Below are 20261 nucleotides of genomic sequence, written 5' to 3'. Positions count from 1 at the left end.
AAATTTATAACAATTATTTTGTAGTGTTTTTTGACTGAAAATGTTGCTAAACAGTTTCCCAGATTTGTTGTAACGTGAATATTTACATTGACAGCGACATTTAGAGAAATTTGCAAAATCCGGGGTAAAAATTAAATAGATTTTATTAGTACCACAGTATACTAGACAGAAATGCGTGGAACGTATATAGGGATAACATTTTCTGGTTACGACCAAGAACCCACAAGACCAAATCCGCGCCCTCTCGTTGTCCAAATATGGCAAATTCGCATTTCGCGTCCCGTGGAAGAAAACCACGCCGCCGCCACTGGTTCAAGACGGTTCCCAAAATAACCCGTACCGTCCATGTATGGCTCGCCTCGTACAGCGACGCAGTCGCATGGCGTCGCCCAAATAAGACATCCTTGTTGTTAGTGGGAGGCGCGTCGAGACGACGGATTTCATAAACGTGGCAAGGTGTACGAGCCCTCCAAAATAGTACCTCTAACCAAAAATGCATGCCATCGCTCGAAAATCGCCAGCACCGAAGCCGCCCTTATCGTCATTTATTTTCAGAGCTCCGTCGCCGCCGTCAAAAGCAGCCCCATGTCTCTTTTTGGGCAAACCCTGAGAAACGGCGCGTTTTTGACTCGTTTTGGCTGAGATATTAAATGTCGGTTACACTAGATAAATTGTGTTTATGTGACATAATTGTTGAGATGACGTAATGAGGCACTTCCCTCGAGTAAGTAATGGGTTGACATTTGAAGATTTGGTGCGTTCGCTTTTGGCATGTGCGAAAACGAGCATTTTCTTTAAGTGAGTAATGCATGTATAGGAAAGCGTGGAAAGGTGGGTGTCGGTATTTCAGGTACGGAGAGTTTTTTTTTTAAGTAATCGACTTGCTAATGTTTGGCTGATAATAGAAAAGGCGATTAAGAGCGATTTTAAAACTGGCGATTTAAAAATATCGGTTGGGTTGAAATGTTTCGTGTCGACGGTTTTGTGTGTGGAAAATGTTTTGTCTTTATAAAGGCTCTAACGATGATTTATGGCTGCAGCAAACAATGCTCTGTCTTAACCTAATTTCGGTTAATTAGGAAAGAATCCAGCGATGCAACAAATTGTTGTCTTGTTGTTTCGTATAAAATGGGTCTTATAATTACTCTGTCTTGCGCATGTAGCATTAACAAAAGCTGTTACAGTCGTATGAGCTGAAGTTCCTAAATGTCCAAACAAAAGAGCGAGAATAATCAGAGTGCATGTGCAACGCAATAAAATCGCATTTTATAATATTAATGTAGATCTGCTGCTAGCAACACGTGACCAAGAATACTGAATTCAATAAAAAAAAGTTGATGAAGCACTTTTATTGTTTCCTGTTTTTCATCGAAATTGTAATATAAAAAATAAATAATGGTTGCGTTTATTAATAATCTTGGAATTTAAAACATTTTTAAAACTAGACCAACGTGGCACATTTTAGGAACGCGAATAAATTTTTCGTACTAAGTGAAGTTTCATCAACACAACCGCGAAAATGGAACTCAAAAGTAAATACCTTATTTATAATTTGTTGTACATCTATATTCTAATAATGTATTAATAACAATTTGTTAATGCTTTAGAACAATATTTTTTAACAAACTTGCTCGAAATTTCAACTCCGAATTTTTATCGGTTCTAAAACAGCACCATAAAATTTGATACGAAAATTAAGGCAGACATTCTAAAAACAATTTTAATAAAGTCCTATTTTCGCACGTCTGTGGTCGGTGTGTACCTACTGGAATATTTTGAACGAGTTATTTTCGAAATTACTGTGCCAACTTTATTTTTTAGATATGAATACAAAGGATATTTTAAGCACGTGAATGTATAAATCGATTGTTTTCACGATTATGTCATAAACATAATATCTATTTTTTATGAAATATTGGAAGGCTGAAACGTTTAAAATCCTTTCAGAAAATAGTTAAGCAGCCTTGAATGGAAAAGTGGGGTATTTGTTGGACTTTCAACGGGAGGGAAGTTCGGTGGAAACCATAAATTAATTAAATTAGGAAAACTACTATCTACTTTTATTCATTATAATCAGACAGTTTGCTTCCTAAAAAAATTGCCAAATAATGCCCGTTCAACTTGTTTTATTTATATATTTATTTTTTATTTCGTGTGTAAAGCCGCAACGAAATTTAATTAAATCTCGTTAAAAATAATACGTAGTTGCCCATAATATATACGGTTGTGTTCAGTAAAAATGGGAAATGTCAAAAAAAATCTGTTATTTTTAATAAACAAAGAGAAAATTTTAAGCTAAAAAAAAACAAAATAGGCGATAAAAACGGGCAAGTTTTAGAAAAAATAAATTTTACGCAAAATCTGATTTTCTTTGAGATCACAAGCTAGACATTTTTTTCAATTTTCGACAGAAAATTTTTCCTTCTGTCTGTTAGGACATTTTTTATCTAGACCTCTCAACATCATTTAAAATTATAGATTTCAATAGGTTTCATTTTTGAATATTTTCTACATTTCCACCTGGTAGCAGCGCATTTTGCTCTTTCAAAACAACAGCCTATTGATTCGTACATTACTATCTAATTTACTCATAACAATAAGTAGGTAGATAATATACAAACAAAATTTCATTTTTGAAAAAGTCGTCTAAAAATCCTCAAAAAATTCAGGGAAAGAGATCTTGACGTGCTGATTCTAAAAGTGTAGCGTATTTAGGGTCACCGAGCAATATTTTCGAAATACTCGGACTGAAATTCGAATTTTTTGAAATTTTTAAAAATTGCGATTATTGAATGTGCGATTCAGGAAAAACGGTTGGAGTTTTCGAAGAAATGAGGCCGGACATGACTTCTACGGCCTGAAATCTACAATAAAATGTGTTTAGTTAAATTTCCAAACTGGTCGAAAATGTGTCGAAATTTGCATAATATAGGTATAGTGGAAAATTTTATTTTTTAAAGAATCATCTAAAAATTCTCAAAAAATTCACAGATATAGATCTTGACGTGCTGATTCCAATAATCAGCGTATTTAGGGTTACTGACCAATACTTTCGAAATATTCGGAACGAAATTTGAATTTTTTTAATTTTTTTAAAATTCGGATATTTCAATGAGCGATTCTGGAAAAACGATTGGAGTTCTCGAAGAAATAAGGCCGGACATGACATCTACGGCCCGAAATCTACAATAAAATGTGTTTAGTTAAATTTTCAAAATGGTCGAAAATGTGTCGAAATTTGCATAATACAGGATAGTGGAAAATTTTATTTTTTGAAGAATCATCTAAAAATTCTCAAAAAATTCACAAATATAGATTTTGACGTGCTGATTCCAATAATCTGCGTATTTAGGGTTACTGAGCAATATTTTCGAAATATTCGGAACGAAATTTGAATTTTTTTAATTTTTTTAAAATTCGGTTATTTCAATGAACGATTCTGGGAAAACAGTTGGAGTTATCGAAGAAATGAGGCCGGAAATGCCTTCTGTGGCCAGAAATATAACTAAAAATGTATTTAGTTAAATTTCGAAAATCGTCGAAAATGTGTCGGAATTTGCATTAGGGAAAATTTCGTTTTAAAAAAGTCGTCTTAAAATTCACAAAATAATGCAGGGTTATAAATTTTGACGTGTTGTTTCCAAAAATGTTGCGCAATCAGGGTCTCCGAGCAATATTTTCGAAAAATTCGTTGTAAAATTCGAATTTTTTGAAATTCTTAAAAATTTCTGGATAAACGGTTTGAGTTAACGAAGAAATTAGACGAGAAGCCCGAAATCTACAAGAAAATGTATTTAGTTAACTTTCGAAAATGGTCGAAAAGAGGTCGAAATTTGCATGCTAAGATAAGTGTAATTTTGGCAAATGACATGCATCTAAAAAAGAGGGTGGGTGGGCGGGGCTAGTATTTGCTAAGTTAAGACTGCAGAATTATATAAAAGTAGTCAATCAAGAGGGGATCAATGGGCGGGACTACTGCTTGCTTACAAGACTCTTAAGAAAAAAGCTAAACTCAGCTCCACACACCTTTTTTCTCTATTTCATTGACTTATTTTATTTACTGTACAACGGGAATTGAATTCTATTTTGACAACCAGTAGAATCTAAAATTTAAAACAAAATCAAAAGTGGCCACTCCCTTCCCCCTTACTCCGTTTCATCATTCATTCTTATTAGCTCTGAAAAAAGAATTTCACGAGTTTTCAATTTTTAATTATTCACTTTTCGATTCTTTATTTTTTGACCTCTTCAATTTTTCGAATTGCATTTTTTCAATTTTTCATTTTTTTTTAGTATTTGCTAAGATAAAACTGATTTTGGCAAATGATATATCCTCGAAGGAAAGAGAGGGTGGGTGGGCGGGCCTAGCAAATGTTATGATAAAAGTAATTTTGGCAGATGACATACACTCTAAGAAAATAGAGGGTGGGTGGGCGGGGCTAGTATTTGCTAAGGTAAGACTGCACAATAATAAGAGTAGTCACTGAAATGAAGAGGGGGTCAGTGGGTGGGGCTACTGCTTGCTTCTAAGACTCTTAAGAAAAAAGCTAAACTCAGCTCCGCCCATCATTTTTTTCTATTTGACTTATTTTATTTACTGTACACTGGGAATTTAATTCCATTTTGACAAGCGGTAGAATATAAGATATTAAAACAAAGTCAAAAATGCCCATCCACCCGCCCGCCCTATTTTCTTAGAGGGTATGCCATTTGCCAAAATCAGTCTTGTCATATTAGGTACTAGCCCCACCCACCCGCCCTTTATTTTCTTAGAAACCATGTCATTTGCCAAAATCAGTCTTATCTTGGCAAGTATTGGCCCCGCCCACCCACCCCCCCTATTTTCTTAGAGAGTATGTCATTTACCAAAATCAGTCTTATCTTAGCAAGTACTAGCCCTGCACCACGATTTTATCTCTGCTCAATTGAGATTCACCTTTAATTCGGACTAGATAAAATGAATCACTGAAATAGAGGCGGGGTGGGTGGGCGGGGCTAATTGTATGTTCTTTGGTGGAATGCGAATGGGAACTAATAGAACGTAGGCTGTTAAAAAAAGAGCTAAACGTATTTTTTTTTTATATACTTTTTGCTATAAATCTTGAAGTACTGATTCCAAAAATGTAGCGTGTTTAGGGTCACTGAGCAATATTTTCGAAATATTTGAAGTGAAATTAAACTATTAAATGGAATTCGGAAAATAGGTTCTAAAAGAAAAATTATAAAAGTTGATTTTAAAACCCAATGAAATTTCACTTGAAAAAATCTGTCATCAGGCATTGTATGCGGAGTATTTGCCAAAAAATGCGTTTATTATTTATTATTTATAACTTTTTGAGACGACATTGTAAACATTTTCGCAGCAAAGATTCTTTGAAACTGTATAATCAGTTCTTAAAATAATCATTTCATTCAGGAAATTCTGAGAGATCCTGTGGAAGCACTGATACAAATAAGCAAACTGCATCCCGTTAATTCAAAACGATTTATTTAAGATTTTTCGAGATAACAGCTTCAACAGTTTGGTGCATATAAATAAATAAATATGCGAACTTTAGTGGGAACGCTGCAACATAATATTACTATATTCTCCAAATTTCAGGGAAATAGATAAGCTATTTTTAAGATAATCCTAGAAATATATTAGTTTGAACTCTGATTATTATTTTTAAACATCCACTGTAACGTATCGTATGTGGCAACTTAAAACTAGAAGTGGATTAATAAATCTTAAATAAAAAGAAAAAAAGAATTCTTATGCCATTTTTATGTTTTTTTCAAGAAGGGATGATTTTTTATTCATAAATTACTGTGAAATCAGCTAAACCCACTTTATAATAATTCTCTGGGCGTGGTTAATTAACTCTTCCCTTGATCAAATTCTTGAGATCAGTTGAGGTATTTAATACCCCATTAACTTCCGAATAAGACATTAATTTTTAATTTGCTTTCTCCAAACCGGCCCTTCATCTTTCGCTTCTATAGAAAATAGCAAAAGCAATAAATTTTCTTCCGGACAATCCCACCATCCCGCCCCACAGTACGAATTCAAATCACATAATGGCAAAGTTTTTCCATCGTCAACCTGAAAGCCGCCCAAAAAAAAACACAAAAGATCGATTCCTCCGTAGTCAACCGTCTCGACGACACTGCCCCCTCGTCCCCATCACCTTACACCATTTACTGCAATATCTTTCCTCGAGCATCTGCGTCATTCTTTTCCCATTTCCATGACGTATCTGTATTTTTTATTACATTTTTTTCTATAAAACTCTCCCACTTTCGTTCCTCGACACGAAACAACTTCATAAACTCTTATTCTCCCTCGCAGAACTCCCGAACCGTGAAATCAGAGTTAAAATTTCTACACTCGCGCGAACACTTGCTGTGGCGCGGCGCTGCGCCCTCCGAAATCCTTTTTTAATTATGCTAATTTGGGAATCTTAAATATTTAACCAAATTAAGGGCAACAGGAACAATTGTGGCCAATAGTCGGGGCTAATTTTAGACTTTGGGAGGCAGAGTGTGACGAGACGACGGTTCCGGCTCCGAATCGTGTGCTCGGTCGCTGTGAAGGAAAGATGTTGAAAAATAAATTGTTGGAAGATGTTTTATTTAACGGATTCGTTCTGGACTTGGTGGTGGGAGCTTTTTTTACAAGAGGAGACTAAGAACGTAGGTAACCGGGAAGAGACAGATACGATTGCCATTTGCTTGTTGGTGAAATGAACGAGGGTTCGGCTTGGAATATAGAGTGCTTTAGTTAGTATTGGGAGTATTGTGAAAGAGCAAATGAGTTCTAAATTGCTAAATATTTTTCAAGTTAGAAGTAAGAAACAGGTACGAGTACTCAATCTTTAGCAATTATTATTTAAAGGAAGACAAGTCTAATGTTTGTAAGAAAATAATAAATAAAATATACTCCTAATTTTTATTAAACCAATTGATTTATTAAATGTTTTTCAAAATTTTTCATTAGAATTGGTTCGCGTTGTGTGACGAACACAACATATGTTTTAACACTGAAAACAATCTTTCAACATCGGCAGGGGTTACTGGAGCAAATTTTAAATTTTCTATCATATCTGGATCTAAATCCACATTTTTTTACAAATTCTCCTAAAATTTTACTCACTAGCGACAAGGTATTAAAACCAACATTTTTTTCTAAAACAGACTTAAATTTCTGAAAAACTTGTTTACCTAATTTACCTTGAATATTGGATACTTTTGAAACAATTTAATACTAGGTGAATACAATCTACCAGTGCTAAATTGTTGCATTCAACTTTTAAAATTTTATCAGCAACTATGGAAAATTTAGCTGAAATAAATACCAACTGAGATGAGTTATGTTTTAGGAAAAATTATTTCAGATTCTTAAAGCCCATTGTTTAAAAAAGAAGTTATATGGCCAGAAATCATCTTTTTTCTGAATATGCCGTATTTTAGGAAATAATACAGCTTCCTCAAAAAATAATCACATTTAATTTAATACATTTATTTTTATAATACACAACACATACATACACATATGACAATGTCATAAATTTAAAGCAAATAACTAACGAGAAAAAATATATTCTCAGTACATGTTTAACTTCGATTGTTTAAACATGGAAAGAATGCGACTATTAAGCACATACCAAGTTGTCTGCTCAAAACAGAGGAAGCGACTAAAATTATTAATTAAGCTACGGTGGAGTAAAACTTTCTGAGTATTATTTTGGGTGAGTATCTGTTATTATGATAATTTTAATATTAATATTATTAAATATAGGCGGGTGCAACATTACTGTATTTTCAAATTTTTGAGAAGTTGTTCGTTATTTGATCAATAAAAAGATTTGTGACCTATGCGTCTATCGAACCAGCCACGTTAGTAATTCAACGTTTTCACACAGTAATGAAACGCCGAAAAACATGAAAGTAACCAGTCGCTCGATGGAGGCTGTTGCAATCTTCTTTAACTTACGCTCGGTAAGAAATTAAATAATCCCGTATGAGATTGAAATTCAGAGAACAAATTTCGAACACTTTTGCACAAAAATCAAAACCAAACGATTGAAAGAACTTTCATTTTTACGATATTTACTACGTGAAGGAGAATATGTTACTGGAAATTACTTAACAGGTAGTGTTAATATCGTAGAGTTCTTGTATACATCCTAAGCAACAAGGAAGTCAAAGGTGTTTACAATTTCTGTAAAGCAAAGTTTAAAGGTAACGTTGCTTCATAATGGAAACAAATACGCCTCCGTTCCTGTCGCTCATTCAATACACTTAAAAGAGAATTACTAGAATATTAAATTTGGAAAAAATTCATCACATCTCAAAAGAATTAAATTAGCTCGTTGTAAGGTACTAGAACTGCTTCTGGGTGAACGATCTCAGTGAGCACTGATAAAAAGGAACATGGCCGCTGACAACTCCTACTAAGATTAAAAAGTTCATCTAAGGTTATTTAAACAGAATTTCCCTCGCCCATGAAGTAGAGTCTAACAAATCCAATTCACAAATCCCGCGGAATAACGCTAAAAACTGGATTGAAAATCTGGCAGAGATCACCACGAGGCTGATCACATGGTATTTAACACATGTATGTTCCAACACTTTATTCTAAAAAAAACGGCCTATTGAGAAAAACTCAAAGTGGATACATAAACCACAAGTATAGGAGTATGTTATTTTGTAAAATTTAAATAAAATTTGGCATTCAAAATTTTACGCTATTTGAACGAACGCAATTCTTGATTGAGCTGATCGTTGGGGGTACATTTAAAAAACCTGCAAAGGTGAGTCTAAACTCTCTAATGGTCTTTCTTTCTTTAAATAAATCAGAGAATTCTTGAAAATTCGCACTTGAACAGTCGTAAGATAAAACTGATTAAACTATCGATAAAATGGGGAGAGCTATTGCATAGGTAGGAGACCTACATACCTACCAAGCCCAACGTATATCACCTCGGCAACGATCATCGTGTTAGTATATACATAACAGTTTTTTTGGGTCCATTTTTTCAGATAAAATTTTACTTTATCATGGATACATAGGTACTGAAAAAAAATGTTTCCGAACACCTAGAATATACAGGGTGAGTCACTAAGCACGGGCTCCTCGATGTTGAACACTAAAGTTGTACGTTTCTTGAAGAACCGTATACTAAATTTTTTTTGATCTGTTTGGAGTGTTCTGTGTATAAGGAGTGACACACAACTTAGTTTGTTTTTTTAATTGGCTATCCTGTATATTTTTACGTATTTTTATTGAACTCATTTTAGGCTTTATAACCACAGTTTATTTTTGAACTTCCAATACATTATTCCAATGTTCTTCATCTTTTTATCAATGAAAGAATTCAGAAAAAGAAATCGCAATAGGGTTATTTTTTAAAACTTTGGTAAAATATTATATGGAATTATTGTGGCTTTGTTGTGGTACAAATAAAATTGAGTTTTTTCAAATAGAACGCTCTTATTTTGTTTTCATCTTTTAGTAAAGAAGTTTCTATATTTATTTATTTTCTATACACCAACATATTGAAAGAAAGAGAATATAAAAAAAATAGTAAGAAAAAAAAGGGCGGGTGGACGGGGCTAGTACTTGCTAAGATAAGACTGATTTTGACAAATGCCATACCCTTTCCTTACACTTTCCATGTAATGCGATGTGATCGTAATATCTGAGTTCACGAGAGGAAAATTTGATTTTTGAAACTCTTGTAAAAATGTTGAAAAAATTCATTCCAGAGACTACTCTAAGTATTGTTCAGTTTTATATTGGCAGGTACTAGCCCCGCCCACCCGCCTTATTCTCATTTTGATGATTTAATTTCTGGTCATCAATATAAAATCCCTTTCATTCAGATACAATGAGTCACCAAATGAAGGCGGGGTAAGTGGGCGGAGTTAATTATATGTTCTTGTGCAAAGTGGCAAGAAACTATTAGTACTTAGACTGTTAAAAAAAGAAAAAAAGAACGCGAATCGTATTTTTTTCATTATACTATTTGCTATAAAAAAAATGCCATTTCTTTTTGCAGAAGAAAAAAAGGGTGGGTGGGTGGGCGGGGCTAAGTTTAACTTTTTCTTACAGTCTTCGTTAAGTAATAATTAGCCCCACCCACCCACCCCCTCTTCATTCTGGTGACTAATACTGTTATCTTCGATTCCTAAGATCGTTAATCTACTTATTAATTTTTCACTGCAATTTTAAAATCACCATAAAAGAATTTTGAAGTTTCAGAAAAAAAAATCTTTTCTCAATTTTCGTATATGAATCTGTAATTCTTAATAGTAATCAGGACTTTAGATCATAATTTAAATAAACCGAATTTTTCAAAAAAAAAAAATTTATTTAAATCATTCTTAATTTTTGTAATTTTCTTTTCAAATCACGAAAATATAATGCATATTTATGGCCTTTTTAAATGTAGTTTAAATTAAACAAAATGAGTAAAATAATTCCAACAAAATAAAACATAAATTTTCTTTTGAACTTTTACGTTCCGAGCGTAATCTAGGGAACTATTACCATAGAGTCCATCCGGCGAACGACTACTTTTATGTTTTCTGGCGTTTAATGGCTCCTAAAGTATGAAAAAGATAGGTCCCCCGTTTCCGTCTATCCGTCTCTTCGTCTATCGTCTCTCATCTGTGTCGAGTTTTTTAGATAGACAAATATTGAACTGATTGTCGTCAAATTTTACATGTATTTTAGAAATATCCTGTAGGTGGTAAAACACAAACAAAATTTATTTGATCATCCCCACCAACAATTTGATGACGTCACCTAAACATTTAGCGTAGTAAATGCTAGTTAAATTCAAATTCCAACACTTTTTTCTAAACATAAAACGGTTTATGAAATAAAAATTTAAGGGTCAAGGCGGATACATAAACCACAACTACAAGAGTGTTATTTTATAAAATAAAAAAAAAATTTGCAATTCACAGATTCGCATTTTAACATCTATACGATATTCCTAACACACATCTAAAATTTAACAATCGGTCCGACCGGTTCTACCTAATAAAAATTAGCAGACTGACGACAGGTAGACAGAAACGGCAGACCTATTTTTATGATTAACCAACAATGTAATAATAACAATCTAAAATGGTCAAAGTATTTAAATATTTTACACCCCATTCAACTATTAATAATAATTAAAAACTAAAATTTAGTTAACACGTCCCTTGGAATCAAGTTCGGTAATTCGAAATCTTATTTTTAAAGAGATATATCTCATATTTTTAAAATTGAATCCCTGAAATCGCGATAATGTTCCCCAGGGCATACGCACCCCTTAACGGTTGAGCTTAAATGTCTGCAACAGAAACATGATATTTTTAACAGATGAGAAATAATGGTTGATAACTTTGTAATTTTTATATTTAAAAATGATTATATGGGCTAACTAGAACAGAAATCTCAAAAATCAATCGATATTTATAATTAACGTGACCGCTTAATTGAAATCAACCAACAGTACAATTAAAAATCAAGTAAGGACAACTAAGAAGATGCGATTTAAAAAAATAAAAAAAAATGCCTTTAAAAGTGGTCTAATTCTCTTATTTAAAATTTGATTCTGAAAAATGTCATGCATTTGAACATTTTAACTATGATGGGAAATTTAAAAAATCTAACCCATAATTTCATAATAACAAACAGAACGAGGCAATACAAACGGAGGACACATCACAATCACGAAATAGATTCGGTTGTAAAATAGAATTTTATGTCAACAACGGGGGAGTTTGAAAAATTTTAACAGTTATAGGAGTCACAGAGATCGTTAAAATTTTATTAATATCGTGAATTAATGGTTCTAAATTAGTTGTCATTATTTTTAAATGAATGCAAACAAAAGAGAACATCTACGATGAACGGTCAAAAAAAAACAGGGTAGGTCAGGTTTTCTCTTTTTTGTCACTGACTGAGATAATATTTTTTAAAATAATAAATTTCTATTTATACATTTTTTACTTTTCTTGAGAAAACATAAAAACGGAGGAGTGTACAAACAACATTACAGCATATAAAAAAAACAAATTTATTTTTCTCCCGTTTGGTGATTCATAAGTTTAGTTTTGTAACTTTTGACTCATCACAGAATGCCACCTAGATGTAGATACATTCATTGACACTAAGTAAACACCGTCTGCTTATAATTATGGTGAACTTGGCAGTACCCCGTTTTTTTTTATAATGTCCAAATATTGACACTTCGATTTGAAAACAAAATTATATTACATCTTTTTGAACAATGAATTTGACGAAACGTGCGACATCTAGTTATTTTTATAGTACTAAAATAGCATAGGCGTCATCAGCGCCTCTTGCTTACATACAAAAATGGCCAATGTCGGTCTTTATGTCGAAATAATTTCATAAAAATAGCCGTAATAAATACCAGACACATTCCCATGCGCTTTTTTAATTTTGAATGAACAACCCAACAACCCATATTTCTAAAAATACGAGCGATAATCACATCAACGTTCCCTGTTCCTGCAGAGGCACCTTACTCATTCCCGTTATTTATTAATATCAAATCATTGAGCGCAGTGCCAGCTAAAAAATTGCAGGCCAAGGTTATACTCTCTCCCGGTTTTACATTTCATTATTTTTAACTGAATCCCCGAACAATTTATTTCTTATTTGCCCAACGCCACACCAAAGCCGCTTTCCAGCCGAAAGCTCCAAAAATAGCCGATAAGATGATGGGTAGCTTTTATCCGATTTAAGTCTAGCAGTATGCCGATCTGATTTTTGTTTTGTTTGTTTCCTCGGATAGCACTTCTTTAACCGGCTCGTATCGAACGGAACCTTTGCGAAGGGCACGCGGAAAAGTTTACTAAGAGAGCGCATTTTGTTTCAGATTGGTTCCTCGGCTGGCCTCAACATGGCCATTACAATCGTCAACCCAACGATGATGGCCTTAGCGAGCAGGACTGCGTGGAAGTTAGGAGGATTTACTCGCTTCCCTCAGCGTCGGCCAGTTTGGCTTCGGCTTTTATGTGGAACGACAGGGATTGTTCCACACCTAATTATTTTATTTGCGAACGGCTGCAAACCGACGGTGGGTATAACGATAACGGGAAATACGAAATTGCCGAAAAAACTTTGTGCGAGGTTTCTAAGGGCTGGAAGAGAAAATATTATTCTAACACTGAAACTCGCAAACAAAATAACTTTTACTGCACCGTCACGCCTTTAAATGACTTTCTGGAGTGTTGGCTAAATCGTAATATGATTATATACATATTAAAAATTAATTTGGTTCGTAACATATAATTTTCTGTTTAATTTCACCTGGACTTTTGAGCAACAAAATTTCCTTTGATGGTTCTAGTTAGTATTTTGCACGCGAAAATTGGCCGTGTAGGTTCTGGATTATTACCTTAATAGGCGGAATGTTTGTACTTACATTATACTGTATTAACGTTCCTCGAGAACTAGACACCCCGACAATTAATAATAATAATAATAATAATAATAATAATAATTGTGATTTATTCATTAGGATCAATAAAGATCATTGAACACGTCAAATATAGAAACAAAACACACGGAACAGTAACATAAACATAAAAATAAACATAAATATGTGACCATAGATATTATGCATGTGTGTATAAACATTCTACACAATATATTATGTACATACAGAAAATTAGTCAAATGAGACAGCAGAATAACATAAAATTCATAACTCGTCGAGACTATAGTACTCCTTATTTATAAAATATTTTTTAATTTCGCGTTTGAATCTATTATTTTCATAGATATTTATTAATGACAAGGGCAAGGTGTTATATATTTGTATCGCTCTGTAATATGGTCCCTTTTCGAAGCAAGTTGTCCTATGTTTTGGTACACTTAGGTAAGTATGACCTCGTGTTGTCATCTTGGAGTAAAGATCTCCATTCTTTGTAAAATTACTTTGATTTCGTCGGACATACATAATCAACTTATACATATACAAAGAGGTAACTGTCATTATATCGAACTTCCTAAAGAATGACCTACATGATTGTCGGGCTGATAAGTTGTAAATAGTTCTTAAGACTCTCTTTTGTGCCACAAAGACTTTATTCCAATCAGGGGAGGCATACCAGAATATGATACCATATGCTACTAAAGACTGAACATAAGCATAGTAAAACTGTTTGATTGTCTCGATGGATAGTTCTTCCTTGAGTACACGAATGACATGGGAAGCAATATTTATTTTATTTATCAGATTATGTATATGTTCCCTGTAGTGAAATTTTGTGTCTAAAATTAACCCTAGGAATTTAGTTTCATTAGGTTGCTGAATAATAATATCCCCTAACTGTAGATGTCCTGTGTTTTTGAAAGTTAGTATAGCTGTTTTTTCCACATTTAATAAGAGACAGTTCTGCTCACAATATTTTGTCATTTGATTGATAGTTGTGAGTGTTTTATGGGATAATTTTGGAACACTAGAGCTACTCACCATACAGGAGGTGTCATCTGCGAATTGATAGATGTTGTTACTTATGTATTCATAAAGATCATTCACATATAATAGAAAAAGGATTGGGCCCAAAATTGAACCTTGCGGGACCCCTTTTTTCATTTCATAGACGCCGGATTTTTGTGTTGTAATAATATTATTTGCTGTAGTTTTTAAAAAGATTTGTTGTGTCCTCCCATATAAATATGACTTTATAAGTTGGTTTACTTGGCCTCTAATACCATATTTCGCCAATTTGTTTAGCAATATTTCGTAATTAATTGTATCAAAGGCTTTTGATAAGTCAAAATAAATGCCTGCACACTGTTGCTGATTATCTATTTGGGATAATAACGAATTCATAAAATTGAATAATGCAGATTCCGTATTGCGGTTTGGTACAAATCCATGATGCGTTGATGATAATATGTTGTTAACTCGAATAAAGTGAATTAATTTATTATATATGATTTTTTCGAAAATTTTCGAGAGAGAAGGCAATATAGAAATAGGCCTATAATTGTTAATGTTTCCTGTACTGCCTTTTTTATGAATCGGAATGATTTTTGCTGATTTCAGCTCGTTTGGAAAATATCCATCTAAGAAGCACTGATTTATTATATGCGCCAAAGGTTCGCTTATATAATCACAAACATTTTTTATCACAGATATTGGAATATCATCTATCCCACAAGCATGTTTGTTTGGTAGGGCATTTATTACTTTTTTGACTTCATCGGCTGATACTGGGTTGAGGTACATAGTGTTATTAAATAGTTTTTTGGTAACTGTGTGAAAGTTAGGATTCTTGGTAGTTCTTATTAAGTCCGGTGGTTGAAATGATTCTATGAATTTATGAGCAAGTACAGCTGGATCAGTAATTATTTGATCATTATCTTTTATATTCAGCGGTTTTGTATAGTTGGAATTACTGTTACCCTGTTTAGTAACTTTTTTAAACATGGCAAAAGTAGTTTTTGTTTTGTTTTTTGAATTGTTAATTATGGAATGGTTTAGATTTTTTTTATATTCATTTAGGGATTTCTTGAATTTTTTCCGTTCTAGTTTTAGTTTTTCCAATATTTGTTGAGATTTTGTATTAATATACAATTTATGTAGGTCATGAATGTAAGTAGACCAGCTTTTAAAGTACGAATTATTTATTTTTTTTTGACCATTTTTAGATATAGATTTCATACAGAGGGGATAAGCTTTATCAAAGTAATATTTAAGTGTTCCGTAAAATTCCTTAAATTTAGATTTGCTGTCTGGTACATTATACACATTGGACCAGGATTGATTGCTAATGGCTTCGAGAAAGTTAGAATTATTTTTTAAACTTGAGAAGTTTCTTATAGAGACATGTAGATTTTCTGACTTACTTGCTTCAATAGAGATTCTTAAAAGTTGTGAGAAGTGATCTGATAAGTAAGATTTGATGACAGTGCAGTCTACTAGATCGTCATTAACGTTACTAAAAAAGTTGTCAATAAGAGATTTCGAGGTTTTGCTTACCCGTGTAGGCTCATTAACATGAGGTGTTAGTCCAAAACTAAGAAAAAGTTGCTGTACGTCTTTAGCCTCAGTGCTGCTTGAATTTGTTAAGAAGTCTGTGTTGAAATCGCCACAGATTATTACTCGTCTCAATGAGTTACGAACAAGTTGCTGCAATAAGTCCCATAATTTATCAAGAAAAACATTTATGTCTCCTGAGGGAGAACGGTAAATACATACGATTAAAAAACTTTGTTGACTAGGTACATTAATCGTGGTACAACAGTACTCAAAGTCTCCTTCTACCTGAATGGGCTTTTCCAGCTTCAAGGGCTGAGTGTCGAACGTAGATGTTTTTACAAATATTGCGGTGCCACCACCTTTGGAGTTATTCCGTGAAGAGGCGCTACTTAGCTGATAATTTTCTGGTCCGTACAAGGACACTTCGTCTTTGTTTAGCCAGTGTTCGGTAACTGCAATGGCTGTGGGAGCCAATTCGTTAATAAAGTAGTCAAATTCTTGGCGTTTATTCCGCAGACTTTGTATATTCAAATGGAATAAGGAAAAATGCGGAGAGGCGGCTAACTGGGAGATTTTGTCTGTTTCCCCCGGTGAAAATAACGGGTCACGTAACATCCTTTTGGCCAGTTCTCGGGATGCATAGCAGAATCGAAATTGTGCAAATGCACTGTGACTTTAAAAGCTGAGTAAAACTCAGGGTGCTTGCAATCAAGCTTTTGGATCGTCGCTTCTGGAAAATTTGGTGTTAGAAGGGCGGCTAGGTCCGATGTTGTTGTTTCTGGAGCCAACCTTGATACATATATGAAGCCTTTCTTTGGTGCTACTTTTATGGAACATGGTTGAGTGTTATTACCAATTATATGAGATGTCCGCGTAAACCGTTTTTGTTTTTGTGTGACTTTAGTCCATGTAGTGCTTTCATTGGTGTTAATAGGTTGAGTAGGCTGAATTTCAATTAGTCCTGATGTTACTTCTTGGGATAGCTCAGACTGCTCAGACTGATGTTGCTGATTGTGCTTGGCATACGGAGTTGATTTCGATGTTCCTGGTTCAGCTGATGGTTGTTTTAATTTTAGTTTTGAAGTTTTCATGTCAGCTGATCGTTGTTTATTTTCATTTATTGACTCGTATTCTTTTTTTGAAGAGCTCCTCTTATCTTGCTGGTTATTTTTCTCACACAGCCGGTTGTCGCTATCGGCTTGGAGGTCAATGGATTTTAATGTGTTCATTTGTTTTTGCATTTCAATTTGCTCCTTCAGGATTACTACTTTTTCCTGAAGTTCGGATATAATGATGTCCTTTTGTTTAAGGATATATTTAAATAACGTTGGCAGTTCTTCATGGTTGAGAGCTTCCTCAAATTTGTCATTCGTCAATATTGTTGATTCGACGGGTTTTTCACAACAAATTAGTGTGGCACCTATTATTTTTACATCACTACATTTTCTAGCACAACTTGGATGAAAATAAGATGCACATAAGAAACACTTTAGGCCCGAGGCTACTTTTAATTTGCACTTTTTACAGAGCTGCTGGTTAGGCTCGTCTTTGTCTCCGGCCGCCATCTTATGTTAAGGTTGTAATCTTAATAATGAGATTTTCACAGTTCGTAGGACACTGGTCCAGAAGCTACACCGACTAATTGTGACTTCTGAAGTAATTTGCATACAAATATCTCATTAAAGGAACATATTTAGAAGAAAACTGATCTGCAGTTTATTCGTCTATGAAAGACGATCCATCAGGCCAAATACGTTTAAAATTTGACAACGATGAGTCCAGTAATTTCGTTTAGTGAAATCGCCACTAGACGACAGACGGTAACGGAATTCCTGATTCAAATAGAAGGGGTTTTTGATTTTTAATGCTGATTGATTTTTTATTTTAATTATTGATACGACTCTACTAAAAGCACAATTTTTCTTTATTCATAGACGAAATTTATAGCCTTAGCCCAGTTTCAAGCTCGTTTGCGTTGCCATAAATTAAATTTGTTAATCAAACAGCTAATAACTCATCAACAGTCACAAATTTGCATCAAGGCAGGAACTTGAAATTGGACCATTAATTAATAATAATCAAGACACAAATGAAGGAAATTATACGTATACATCATTCAATTTGGAGGAGACTGACGTCGATTTTCAGAAAATAGGCAAATACTAAGTCAAGACGTTATTTACTCAACACTATTTTTAAGATGACGTCATCAATTTTCTTAAGGAGTTGAATAAATTCAAATTTCTTAATAATCACAAAGTCAATGTTAGTTATGTTTTAATAAAAATTTTAAAGAAGTCTATTATTCGGTCTCGCAAAATATAAGTCGTAAATTTTGATTCTGCCAACCCTTACGTGTTAAAATAAAACTGATAGTTATTCTATATATACATATTTAAAATCAAACTCTGTTGGTAAAATTTTGTAGATGACATATCTTTGTAAGCTAATAATATTTGCCGGTTTAGAAATTAAACAGGCAAAGATCCTATTCCGTTCACCCCCACCCCCCACTCCCAGAAACGTTAGGGCTGGATACCTTAATATTGGCGTGGGATTCCCGGCCTTCTGCCGGACCCACCTGGAGAATATCCAGATTTAGACTTGACATATTATTGGTTCCCTTTTTTACTGGGTGGCCCTCCCAAGCGTTTTTTACCCTACCGCCAGATCCAGAGTTATTGCCATAATCGTGTCCGTGTTCATAGTCCTCATTGTCGTTTTTTATTCCTGGAGGTTGTCTCCTCCTTACTCTATTTGGTCCGCGGCGGCTATTTTATTTCGCCGCAACCCGCCGGCAAAGCCGGTGAGGGCTTCCCCTATCCGCCACCCGGGGGACGCGCCCAGTAGGAGTTTGGCTTCTCCCCTGGGACTCGACCCGGCCTGACCTGACCTGACCTGACCTGACCTAACCTAATCTAACTAACAACACTTGCCCTAATATAACTGAATATGACTTGACTACTTTTTTTTCGTTGGCGGGGACCCCTTCATAAGAATCTTATGCCCCCGGTAGTGCCGGACCCCTACGGGCTAAAAAATGTTACAAAAATATGAGCAAACATTGCAAAAAAAAACACCATCAAAATCGTCCACAAAAATTCGACAAAAAATAGGCAACAAAAAAGTCTACAAAAATGACAAATAAGTAAAAGGCGAAAAAGGTGATAAAAAGCGACAAAAAAGATGACAAAAAACGTGACAAAAAGGTTCTTAAAATTCGACAGAAAAATGACGACAGAAAAGTTCTTAAAATTGGACAGAAAAATGACGACAGAAAAATAGTGATAAAAAAAGTCACCAAAAAAAAATACATAAAAAAAGTAAGAGTGAAAAACGCTAAAATGATGAAAAAAAATACGGCAAAAAAGATTATTAAGGAAAAAGCGATCAAAAAATTATAGGAACAAAAGAGTTGATAAAAAGTGACGAAAACAAGGAAGACTAAATAAAGACTGTTGAACGCTTTTGTCACCTCTTTTTTGATAAAAAACGACAAAAACACGATTAAAGGTGGACTAAAATCTGGAAAAAAGCTTAGAAAACATGACAAAATCGCAATGAAAAGTCCACAAAAACAGGAAAAAAAAGGCGACAAAAACATCTTCAAGAGTGAAAAATAGCGACAACAAAAACAATGAAAAAAGCGCTAAAAAATGACAAAACTGTGAAAAAGTTACGGTAAAAAAATGAGTCAAAGAAAGCGTCAAAATAAATGAAAAAAGAACTACAAAAAAAACGGCGAAAAAAAAGGTGCTAAGAAACAAATGACCAAAAAAGTGACAAAGTCGACAAAAATATTGATAAAAAAAGAAGCTACAGAATAGGCTTTTGATTGCTTTTCGTTATCGCTCTTTGATTAGTAGTAAAAAACACGACATTTCACAAAAATAAGACAAAAAAGGGTAGCAAAAAGGTGATAAAAAGTGACAGAAAAGTGACATAAAAATAGACACAAAAATATAACAACAAACGACAACAAAGTCTATTCAAATTCTATAAAAAAAGGCGACAGAAAAATGGCCACAAAAATGGTCACAAAAGAAGCAACAATACTGCTTTAAAAAATTAGACTTAAAAAACAACAAAAAAAGGAGAATCCTTAGAATCTTTAGAATCTTTAGAATCTTTAGAATCTTTAGAATCTTTAGAATCTTTAGAATCTTTAGAATCTTTAGAATCTTTAGAATCTTTAGAATCTTTAGAATCTTTAGAATCTTTAGAATCTTTAGAATCTTTAGAATCTTTAGAATCTTT

At 33.7% G+C, this 20261-nt stretch overlaps 1 protein-coding gene across 2 annotated transcripts in view; it reads left to right on the top strand.

Annotated features, from left to right (window-relative positions):
• Positions 1 to 20261, top strand: part of LOC135139429 (uncharacterized) — a 229932-nt gene that overhangs the window by 160838 nt on the left and 48833 nt on the right. For both annotated transcript variants that reach the window (XM_064069657.1, XM_064069656.1), the window contains exon 7: positions 12888 to 13088. In XM_064069657.1, coding sequence (XP_063925727.1) covers positions 12888 to 13088 — 201 coding nt within the window. The remainder of the gene's footprint in view (positions 1 to 12887; positions 13089 to 20261) is intronic.

The sequence above is a fragment of the Zophobas morio genome, unplaced genomic scaffold, assembly GCF_036711695.1.
Source record: "Zophobas morio isolate AGI-343-1 ecotype UQ-CSIRO unplaced genomic scaffold, CSIRO_AGI_Zmor_V1 ptg000031l, whole genome shotgun sequence".
Lineage (NCBI taxonomy): Eukaryota > Metazoa > Arthropoda > Insecta > Coleoptera > Tenebrionidae > Zophobas > Zophobas morio.
The sequence above is the reverse complement of the archived record's forward strand: the minus strand, read 5'-3'. Positions and strand labels throughout refer to the sequence as shown.